This window comes from Pelophylax lessonae (assembly GCF_965119305.1).
Source record: "Pelophylax lessonae genome assembly, chromosome: 2".
Taxonomy (NCBI): Eukaryota; Metazoa; Chordata; class Amphibia; order Anura; family Ranidae; genus Pelophylax; species Pelophylax lessonae.
In genome coordinates, this window is record NC_138769.1 from 112,624,718 (window position 1) to 112,637,407 (window position 12,690).

At 38.3% G+C, this 12,690-nt stretch overlaps 1 protein-coding gene across 1 annotated transcript in view; it reads left to right on the top strand.

Annotated features, from left to right (window-relative positions):
* GRPR (gastrin releasing peptide receptor) overlaps positions 1–12,690 on the top strand; it is a 227,777-nt gene that overhangs the window by 172,289 nt on the left and 42,798 nt on the right. The window contains exon 2 of the mRNA XM_082247122.1: positions 4,380–4,731. Coding sequence (XP_082103248.1) covers positions 4,380–4,731 — 352 coding nt within the window. The remainder of the gene's footprint in view (positions 1–4,379; positions 4,732–12,690) is intronic.

Below are 12,690 nucleotides of genomic sequence, written 5' to 3' on the forward strand. Positions count from 1 at the left end.
TGCCTGTAAAATAGGTCAGCTTATTTTGGTGGTGGATCAGTGATGGTCTGGGGAGGCATATCCATGGAGGGATGCACAGACCTCTACAGGCAAGACCATGGCACCCTGACTGCCATTAGGTATCGGGATGAAATCCTTGGACTCATTGTCAGACCCTAAGCTGATGCAGTGGGTACTGGGTTCCTCCTGGTGCACGACAATGCCCAGCCAAATGTGGCGAGAGCTACACGTGAGTCCTTGTAACACTAATGAGTCACATGACACCGGGGAGGGAAAATGACTAATTGGGCCCAATTTGGACATTTTCACTTAGGAGTGTAGTCACTTTTGTTGCCAGCGGTTTAGACATTAATGGCTGTGTGTTGGGTTATTTTGAGGGGACAGCAAATTTACACTGTTATACAAGCTGTACACTCACTACATTACATTGTAACGTGTCATTTCTACAGTGTTGTCACATGAAAAGATATAATAAAATATTTACAAAAATGTGAGGGGTGTACTTACTTTGGTGAGATACTGTATATAAATATATATATATATATATATATATATATATATATAGTATATATACATGTAGCGGTAGCCACTACACTCTTTGTATGAGATAAATACCCAGGTGCTCATCCACAAAGGAATCCATACAAATCCAGAAGAGGTATTGAGGCATTCACAGGTCTTTCAGGGGAGATAGATCAAAGCATTTTATAAACATTTCGATAGAGCTCATTCCATCTTTCTAAAGAAGTATGGACTGAGCTCCATCAAAACATTGACAATAAAATGCTGCTGCTTTGATCTTTCTCCTCTGCAAGACCTGTGAGTGCCTCTATACCTCTTTTGGATTTGTACGGATTCCTTTGTGGGTGAACACCAAGGTATTTATCTCACACATATCTCATCCAAGGACAAAAATGCAATATATTGCAGCTTACAGCGCTTACATGTAGTGGCTGCATTCATTTTCTTTTTTTTTTCAAGCTAAGAACATGTTCAGCAAATACATGAAACACCTGTTGATCCTGCCAGAAATGCTTGTCACTTGCTGTGAGCTGCAGCGAAGAATATATTTTTTCCTAGCTATCTTCTGTAAACTACCCTGCCCTAATATAATGGAGATGAAGTGATACGGACACGTTTGTAGTCCACATTAGGAGAGCAGCCTGTGGGAACAACTATGAATCCTTCCAGAGATGCAGTGGTGGAGTGACATAACCAACCAGAGACAGTGTTAGCTGCAGGATTACATATGAAAAAAAAAAAAAAAGCTTTTAAAAAAAACTAATGCAGACACCACACCAAGGACTAGTGAACTGCAATATATTACATTTTTGGTTTTATGTTCAGATTCACTTTAATACAAAAGGATAACTACTATTTTTCTTTTCATGTCTCTAAACTGATTTCCTAGCCTTCTTCCCCAGCAGAAGGTTCAGTTTTATTTCAGATTTGAAACAGATGCAATCGGCGACTCAGATCCTTCACAGCATTAAATCAATTTATTTAATATGGTCAGAGGTAAAAAAAAATCAGAAAACAAGTAGCTTCCATGTTTCAGCCCTCAGGGGGTCTTAATCATAGCTAAAAGCACAAATAAGACATTTCACTTTATAACCACACTCTGATTCTCCATGTGGGGGGTAATCAACAATTACATTTTATTTCAGCTATTATTGTTGTATTTTTTGCGTAACTGTGAGAGATAGCAAACAATGGACAAAATGCAGCTTATGAAATGCCCAAAATGTTTATCCCAATGGCATCAACTGTGGCTGTAATAAAACATGCTCCTGGGTATTGGCTCCTAATTTTCTTCTTAATGGCAAAATAAATCATAATAATAGGCAGGATAGCAATGAGACAATCCAACAATAATGCTTTAAAACCAAATTTTAGAAAGTTCTATTAAATCAGTTTTAGCATTAGTAAAACAAAATCTAAATCATTTTTGGATGGTGGTTTCATCGGTCTGGTAAAAACTAAATTATGGTACATTAATCTTTTGTACTGTAGAAAAGAAATTGGTCATTACATTGTTTTAAACATTCACCATACTTTTTGTAATAGTTTCAATAATTAAAGTGTTTTATGTACCTTATAAGTCTTCCTATAATGTTACATTTCTGCGTGGAAAACAAATAGGCACCCGTTTTGAAATTCCAAGTGTCACAAATATTGTTTTAAAATTTGCAAATTTGAGTTTTCAGGTTTTTTTGCATGATTGGACATTTATAGTCTGCAGGGTAGTGAAGTGCACAGGTAAAGAGGTCTTTCGGACTTCTTACCTGTTCTTTAGAATACTCTAAAAGGTGACTTGCGGGTATCCGTCCCATTCACTCTTGGACTTGAACAATGGAACGAGTGTGAATCCCATTTATTAGACTGATGGGTGGTGCTTGGCTCAACTGCATTAGCATGCCACATCATTTACCTAAGAAAATGCAGTAGTTCTTTATTAAGCAAATTAGGTAATGTGTATATGTTATTATCGCATTGGCACAATTATTTTTCTTCAAACCTGTCTCTGTAAATAGGGCATCCTTACTAGGTTTCTTCCTCATTAATTAAAGGTCTCAGGGAAAGGGTCTAGGAATTTGAGGGAAGCTTGGAAAGCACACCGTTAAAAAAAAATATATACAGTGTGTATATATATATGTATATATATATGTATATATATATATATACAGTATCTCACAATAGTAAGTACACCCCTCAAATTTTTGTAAATATTTTATTATATCTTTACATGTAACAATACTGAAGGAATTACACATTGCTTCAATGTAAAGTAGTGAGTGTACAGCTTGTACAAGCTGCTGTAAATTTGCTGTCCCCTCAACATAACTCAACACACAGCCATTAATGTCTAAACCGCTGGCAACAAAACTGAGTACACCCCTAAGTTAAAATGTCCAAATTGGGCCCAAAGTGTCAATAGTTTGTGTGGCCACCATTATTTTGCAGCACTGCCTTAACCCTCTTGGGCATAGAGTTTACCAGAGATTCACAGGTTGATACTGGAGTCCTGTTCTACTCCTCCATGATGACATCACGGAGCTGGTAGATGTTAGAGACCTTGAGCTCCTCCACCTTTCATTTGAGGATGCCCTACAGATGCTTAATAGGGTTTAGGTCTGGAGACATGCTTGGCCAGTCCATCTCCTTTACCCTCAGCTTCTTTAACAAGGCAGTGGTTGTCTTGGAGGTGTGATTGGGGTCGTTATCATGTTGGAATACTTCCCTGTTGCCCAGTCTCTGAAGGGAGGGGATCATGCTCTGCTTCAGTATGTCACAGTACATGTTGGCATTCATGATTCCCTCAAAGTACTGTAGCTCCCCAGTGCTGGCAGCACTCATGCAGCACAAGACCATGACACTCCCACCGCCATGCTTGACTGTAGGCAAGACACACTTGTCTTTGTAGTCCTCACCTGGTTGCCACCACACACGCTTGACACCATCAGAACCAAATACGTTTATCTTGGTCTCATCAGACCACAGGACATCGTTCCAGTAATCCATGTCCTTAGTCTGCTTGTCTTCAGCAAACTGTTTGCGGGCTTTCTTGCGCATCATCTATAGAAGAGGCTATCCTTCTGGGACAACTGCCATGCAGACCAATTTGATGCAGTGTGACCCCCCCCCCCAAGCCTCTGCAACAATGCTGGCAGCACTTATACATCTATTTCCCAAAGACAACCTCTGGATATGACACTGAACACGTGCACTCAACTGCTTTGGTCGACCATTGTGCAGCTTGTTCTGAGTGGAACCTGTCCTGTTAAACCACTGTATGATCTTGGCCACTGTGCTGCAGCTCAGATTCAGGGTCTTGGCAATCTTTTTATAGCCTAGGCCATCTTTACGTAGAGCAACAATTCTTTTTTTCAGATCCTCAGAGAGTTCCTTGCCATGAGGTGCCATGTTGACATTCCAGTGACCAGTATGAGAGATGAGAGAGTGAGAGCGATGACACTTAAACACAACTGCTCCCCATTAAAACCTGAGACCTTGTAACACTAACGAGTCACATGACAACGGGAGTGAAAATGGCTAATAGGGCCCAATTTGGATATTTTCACTTAGGGGTTTACTCACTTTTGTTGCCAGCGGTTTAGACATAAATGGCTGCATGTTGAGTTATTTTGAGAGGACAGAAAATTTACACTGTTATACAAGCTGTACACTCACTACTTTACATTGTAGCAAAGTGTCTTTTCTTCAGTGTTGTCACTTGAAAAGATATAAAAAAAATATTTACAAAAATGTGAGGGGTGTACTCACTTTTGTGAGATACTGTATATTATATTTGGGCTATTAATTGGTATCTGAGATTTGGCTTGAAATTATTCTGACAAGATGTTTTTTTCTTTTCCTAGGTACACAGCTATTGTAAAACCCATGGACATCCAAGCCAATAATGCTTTGACTAAGATCTGCATTAAAGCCGCACTTATCTGGATATTATCCATGACGTTGGCCATTCCAGAAGCTGTTTTCTCAGATTTGCTCCCATTTTATGACAAAGAAATCAACAAAACATTTGTCACCTGTGCCCCCTACCCACATTCCAATGGACTGCACCCAAGAATCCATTCGATGACTTCCTTCTTAATCTTCTATATCATCCCTCTGTCCATTATTTCAGTATATTACTATTTTATTGCTCGAAATCTGATTCGGAGTGCATACAACATGCCAGTGGAAGGAAATGTGCATGTTAGAAGACAGGTATGTTTTACAAAAAACAAAAGTGTTGGCAGATAACATGTTTTATAAACAGATTGGCCTGATATCTTTGATGAGATCAAAATGAATTTATTAATTTTTAATTCAGGACATGGTTTATAGAACCATGACACAATGTAAAATAAGCAGTATGCCTATTTACTATATAAATCCTGTAATAATAATAAATTAAATGAATACAGAAATTGTTTTGGACATTTTATAGATAGGCGACTTTTATCCTCAAATTATTAGCTACTGCAGTAGGGAACAGACACAAAAAGATATACTCCACATCTTTCCCAAAATAACTGTTCTGTTTTATTTGATGCAATTAAAGGCTTTTATACACAATATTACGTAGGTATCACATTAATATTACAATTGTACTTTTATGGTAACAAAGGTGTAACATAGGCAGGCTAATTCTAGCCAGGACTCGAAAGAATGCAAACATGTAATAAAAAAATTATTAGTGCCGTGTGCACAATGAGTGCAGTGTGCAAAACATACAAAATACAATACAATAGGATGTACAAATTTCCATTACAATCTCCTCTCTTTTGGTCAATATTTTGATCACTAATCACACTTGCTATCACCTTTAACCTGGAACCTCCACACGCTTAGATGGAGGTAGTCCCAGCCAAAGAGGCAAACTCCATTGTGAAGAATATAATAGCTGGGAGCAGCTTTTGCATTACAAAATGATTTTCATTGTTAAAGAAAATTGATAAAAAATATTTACAGAGTAATTGGATGTACACCTGTTCTGTGGCCAGAATAAGGGATGATCGAACGGTTCGGGTCCACCATCGGTTCGGCCCGAACATTGGGTGTTCGAGGTTCGGCCGAATTTAGAACTTTTTGCCCAAAAAGTTCGGAATTCGGCAACCAGAACCGCCCAAAATGCAATGCTTCAGGAAATGGGCTTTAAAAGCCTGTGATTGGACCAGAACCATTAGCAAAAGCCAATTGAGGGGGCAGGAGAATGCTAGGAATGTGATTGGAGTGACTAGGGGGTCCCTAGACCAATCATTCGTGAATACGCCCCCCAGTATATAAGATCGTCCCCGCCATATTCCTAGCATTGTTATACTGGACATGGAAGAGAGTGGAAGCAGTTCTGTTAATTTTACTTTAAAAGTGTCATTTAGCATTTATTAGTGTGAGGAAAGGGATATCTAGTGTAGTTAGAGTGCTCCTTTACACTTTAGTTAGCTTCAAAAATTTAGTTTCTGTAGGGAAAGTGTTAAGTGTCAGGGGACCGTAGTGTAGTTTAGGGTTAACTGGCAGTGACTGCTATGGCAGGGTGACAAAACCCCTCCATAGCAGGGTGACCGCTATAGAGAAATAATCATTTCTCTGAATAGCTTCGGCACAGGCATATGGCTTCTCACCAGCCAAGCATTTTTTATGCTGCAGGGGCTGCCACTGCCAGTGCTTTTTTGAGGACATGTTTGATGTCAGACATGACATCTGAACATGTGTATAGGGGGTATATATAGACATATATGTCTGAATATATACCCCTAGACATATATAGGTGTGATAGTAGCAGAAATAAATGCTTGCGCTAATGAAATCATTTACAGTAATATATTTCAGCTACTGCAGTTCAGATACTTCAGTTCAGATGTTTTGCCTGCCTCAAAAGAACCCAAAAAAATGCTAGCGTCAAAATAAAAATGCCCAGGTGTGTTTTTGCTGGCATTTTTTGGGGGGTTTTGGAGGCAGGCAAAACATCTGAACTTGTGCACATTACCACTATACACAAGTTCAGATGTTTTTCCTGACTGCAAAGAACCCAAAAAAATGCCTGCTTTGAAACCGGCGAGGTGTTACAGGAGCGGAGCCAACCCCCTGTCAGAAAGTTTTCTAATACAAACAATCCTTTTTTTTATGGTTCTGGACATGTTCTTAAAAATTGTCATTTTTGATAAAAAAGCCAATTATTGAAAAAAAAAAAGAGATTTTTTGGATTTCAGATCTGGGGGGTCTAAAAAGTGTACATGTGAAGTTTCAGCTCTGTAGCATGTCCAGAACCAGAAAAAAAAGATTGTTTGCATCAGAAAACTTTCTGACAGGGGGTTGGCTCAGCTCCTGTAACACCTTGCCGGTTTAATAGAAGGCATTTGCAGTCAGGAAAAACATCTGAACTTGTGTATAGTGGTACTGTGCACAAGTTCAGATGTTTTGCCTGCCTCCAAAACCCCCAAAAAATGCCAGCAAAAACACACCTGGGCATTTTTTTTTTTGACGCTAGCGTTTTTTTGGGCATTTTTTGGGGTTCTTTTGAGGCAGGCAAAACATCTGAACTTGTGTATAGTGGTGTATATACACACATCCATATATTTATATACACACCTAGACATATATAGGTGTGATAGTAGCAGAAATATATGCTTGCGCTAATGAAATCATTTACAGTAATATATTTCTGCTACTATCACACCTATATATGTCCAGGTGTGTATATAAATATATGGATGTGTGTATATATATACCACTATACACAAGTTCAGTAGCTCCTGTTGGAATGCTGAAAAGCGATTGCCTTAAAGAAAAAGTGTGAGTGCAATTCCAATGTACTGTGTTATTGTCCTTTATTAAAGCTTTATTGCCCGAGGTTTGCGTGCGCTTCTCTTTACAGATTTGAAATATTATTCCCAGCTCTACTAGGCCTGAACTAGGGTGAAATCTTTGAGTTTCACAGACCCAGCAAGTGTTCGGGGCTGTAATGCCCCATCCTTAGTCCCCTGGTCTGCTTTCATGTGTGAGTTTTAATGTTAGCTACCTCAGCAATAGGCTGAAAGGCTGAAGACAGTCAATCAATTAAGTTAGCATGTTTGATTGGTTTACCTGCCAAAGTAAAAACAAACTTCTGGCCCTTAAAATGGAACCAAAATCTCTCTAAATCTCTACTATCTATATAAATGTATACTCTTTTGATAGCTCACCGGCATTGCTAAAGCATGGATCTCTGCTTCTTTAACTGGGGAAGAGGATCCAATGACTCTGAATACAGAGCGTCCTTCTGGGTGATAATTGCAAACTCAGTATGGGTATTGCCATCCTCGATATAAAACTGGGATCAAATCTACAAAAAAATAAAATATCTGGATCTTCAGGGAGTGTGTCCTGCACTGGACTCCCAACAGCTGCCTTCTACATCATTAGTTTAACACATGTAGTTTTTCTTTGTCTCAACCCTCTCTCCAATACAGGCAATAAGGTTGCTGGATTTCAATGTACACACTTTTTATTGTTAGATTTGTACATAAACAACAATACAAATTCATATTTTGTATACCTTTCATTAAACAAATATTTAGTTTGACTGTTTGCAATATTTGCTGCACAAAATGTGGGACCATTAAAAGTAATTGTCCAAAATAATGTCTGTAAATTTGACCTTTAGCACCTTCTACTACTAGTCTGATTTAGCCGGGTAAACTCTTCATTACTGGGTCCAGCTGAGATATATTACAATGGCTTGTTTTTTCTATCATGCTGTTTGTGTAAAAACTCCAGTTTCATGTTTCAAAAATACAACCTTTTCCTGGCAATATTGTAATTTCTCATTGCTTGTGCTGTTGTTAGTTTTAGCAAGATAATATAAGTCTTTGGTTTCCATCTGACAATATAATATATTATATAACATAATAAATGATAACAATACCATGCAGTAATGAAGCAGTTTCCCACTGCACTTACAAGGAAAAGGAACTCATCATTTCACAATCCACACATTCTGCTTTAGAATTGAAAATAAATAAAAACAAAAATTATATGAAAGAACAGAAAAATCATCAGCCGGATCAAAAACTATAAAACAGCTTGGCTGCAGGTGGCATCTTTCCTAACAGGGTGTGTGGACTTGATGTGATGGGTCTGTTATATTTTAAATGTTTTTTATTACTTTCACATCATGGACATCAAGTTATTATCAGACCTTTAGATTTCATCTTTTTGTAGAAAATTTCAATGGATCCCATCCATTTTGGCTTTATTCAGTAGTATGGCAGCTGTATTATAATTATCAACCTCATCTTAATCTAAACTAACCCCATATTACAAGTTTTCCCAATAACCTGTATTTTTTTTTTCAAACCAAAAGGTTGTCTAAATCAATTAAAACATGTTTATATCATTAATAAAATTCTTAACATCACATCTGAAAGTAATACCCGAGTGATCATCTCAATATCACACCCTATTTCCAATATATTTCCACAGATATATCTCCTTACGTTTTACCTAATGTCCCTCTTTTTTTTTTTTTTTTTTTTAAATGCACTGTTTCCACTTACAAAGGATATTTTTTTTTGTGATTTTCTATATTTTCAATTTATTTCAATTTCAATTTATTCAATTCAACCCCCATTTTACTATTCTGTTTGGGAAACATTTAAAATAATTGTGACCATTTTTGTTTATCATTAGATTAATTAAACCCGCACATATTGTTATGATATACGTGTAGTCATCATATCATCAGTGACCTTGCCAGATATCACTAATGTCTCATCCTAGTACATTCCTTTTATGAGAAAGAGAAAAGGGGGGGGGGGGAGAGGGCAAGGGAGAGGGTCTCATCTGCACAGAGCTAACATGACACACACGAGATGTAGAACTAAGAGTTCCAGCATTCACACATATACACAATTTTCTCTCTAAAATCGCTTACATTTTTCCCAGTTGTACACAACACATGCATATCGTTCTCTCACTTTCTTTTAACCTAATTTACCTGCTTAAGTTAGTTTTACCTCCCTAAATCTGCTTTCCTTATTTTGTTCTGTTATCCCTTTCATCCCATGTACTGTAATCCTGTACTTAACTTACTCTAGCTCCTATGATCAGACAGAATGCTCATTCCATGTTCCCTCTCTGACAACATATAAAGTATTTTGTTTTGAGCCATGGCCAAAAATGATGTTATTCCTATACAGTTTGACTCTCATTTGTCTGTTTTGGCTTTTTCCCATTTATTAGAATTTGCTAGTTGTAGTTCCTAACCATAAATTCATCACACAACTCAACATCAAAATTTCTCTTTATGTCTGGTGTTAATTTGTCACCCTTCATCCATCCTGATCAGATAGATAGCTGTTCCTCTAGCGGTTTAATCTGTATGATTCTTAGTCCCCCATGGACTTTTTGGTAACCCTGTTATCCATTGTGGATCCCTGTCCACTTTAACGTTTTATCTAGGGCTAAGTATAGGCAGAACCGCACCTTCAGTTCATATATTTTCTAGCGCTCTTCTTGCACTGGGAATTTTTGAGGGTCTCTTACCCTTCATTCCCTTACTTAATTTAATGCTCATAATGACTGGCCAGTCTTTTTCTCTTCTCTACATGTGCCTATACCCTCTTACCTCTAAACTACTATTACAGCAGATGTGTGCTTCATGTAACCTGTTAAAAGCACTATTCTTCCCTTTCCTAGCTATAACACTCCGACGGTCAGTAGACAGTGACGACATAACATATATACACCATTCCATACAGTTTGATTCAGGGGAGTAAAATAGGTACCCTTTGTCCCGAAAATGCCCTATCGATCAAGGATACCAAATGTAAGCAAATGGCTTACCTCAGCCGGCTGATTTTTAGAAATTCCCAAATCGTCTCAAGCTCCTCATTCTGGATTCTCAGGGTTACCTGTTAACTCCCTCCTGGCTGACTCGCCATCTGTTCTGGACATTTTATAGATAGGCAACTCCTATCCTCATTTTGGTTAGTGGTTCCAAATTATTAGCTACTGCAGTAGGGAACAGACACAAAAAGATACACTCCGCATCTTTCCCAAAATAACTGTTCTGTTTTATTTGACGCAATGGAAGGAACTTTTATACACATGATTACGTAGGTATCACATTAGTATTACAATTGTACTTTCATGGTAGCAAGGGGCATAGTCAGGCTAATTCTAATCAGGACTCAAAAGAATGCAAACATGTAATGTTAGTGCTGTGTGCACAATGAGTGCAGTATTCAATACATACAAAATAAAATACAATAATATACAGGATGTACAAATTTCCTTTACAGAAATTATTCTCTAAATTGTGTAATTTTTAAAAAATTTGTGATGCAAAGCTGAATTTCATACTATTGCACTCATGTGTGATAGTATCTGCATCCTGTGAGCAAACTTCCTAATATAGCCAGCTAGTTAAAAAACATCAGTTTACCATATTTGTTCAACACTCGCTGTATGCACTGACTACCCTCCTTCATTGTATTCCAACATGCCACCATCTGTATATATTAATGCCTGTGTTGCAGTACAACCTATAACTCTGCTATGATAATACAAAATGGTCTTTGCAAAACCCTGGTGTATTGCTTAGCCTGGTCACCTAAGCATAGTTGTTGGCCTTCATTAATGCCCTCCTTCTAAAATGCTATTTGTTATACCAGTTTTCTGATTTTAGAACTTTGTGACTAAGTTGAAACATGTTTTTTTTTATCTTAATGCAGTCTATACATTAAGATAAAAAGCATTCTGTATGCAGCATCCCCCCTCAGACCCCCTGAGTTGGCCACGGGTCCCTCGGCATTCCCGGACTCTCCCTCCTGATTGGCTGAGACACAGCAGCCACGCCATTGGCTCCCACTGCTGTCAATCAAAGTCAGTTAGCCAATCGGGAGATAAGGGGGGGGGGGGTGACCCGAATGGTAACTCCCTGTCTGAATGGACACAGGGAGCTGCAGCTCGGCCCGAGTGCCCCCATACCAAGCTCGACAGGAGGGAGGGGCCAGGAACAGCAAATAGGGACCTGAGAAGAGGAGGATCTAGGCTGCTCTGTGCAAAACCAACTGCACAGAGGGGGTAGGTATATTATATTTGTTATTTAAAAAAAAAAAAACACGAGACTTTACAATGACTTTAAGTATGCTGTATGGAAAATAGATGTAAAAACATCTTACTGATTTACTTCTGTCTTTTGCTGCTCCTCCTAAATTGGCAAACTATTTATTTGTAATTTCTCCTTTGCATTGACATAAGTTCAAGGTTTAAGGTTAGAAGGAGTATTGAATCACTTTATATTCTCCTTTGCTTTGACATAAGTTCAAGGTTCAAAGGTACAAAGGAGTATTGAATCACTTTATAGGTCAGAATTGTCACTAATCCTTATGTGATATGAGAAAGAGACTTTGATAACTTAGTTAGTTACCTTGGACAAGATATTGTTCCCAGAGTGTGCTATTCAAATGGTTTTTCTCTATCAACAGTATGATAAAAACTGTGACTCAGTGTTCTTACAATGCACTACGGAGAAGCAGAGAGTATAAAAAAAGTGTTTGTATTCGTACACATTTATATGCAAGCATAATTGCTTTGAAATGCTCTAAAGTGTAAACACCGTCCAAAATATATCAGTGATGTCCTCCCCTGTTTAGGTGGATGAGATAAGAGGGTAGGCGGGTAGTCGCCACCCATACAGCAGAGTGGGCAATGTCCATGTCTGCTCCGCAGAAACTGACCGGGCATGGATGTGTCACCTGCCAACTCTGGTCCGATCAGTAGGGGATCTGTCAGCTGATCCAATGCTGATCAGAACAGAATCTACCCCACGTATAGGCGGCCTCACCCTTCTGTATCAGGACAACAGTTAGAAGATAGGGCAACAGTAACAAGCTAGGGCGGCCAATCCCCAACCTCTCCCAACCATAGAGAGCCATGGCTATATAGTCCTCAAAGATAGCTAAGAACAATGTAATTAATAACAGTCACGATAGGCAGAGAGCACAGGAAATTATCACCAAACAAGACAAGGCAAGATCAGCTTTTCAAACAGATATACCAAAACACTTTTAATGTTATATTTAATAGATCAAAAGGGACTATATAAAAGAAGTTCATTGTAAGGATTTTCATACACTTTAGGAAGGCTAACTGAGCACACAGGCTTTGACAATTTTAGGGTCTTCTGAAAATAACCCAATG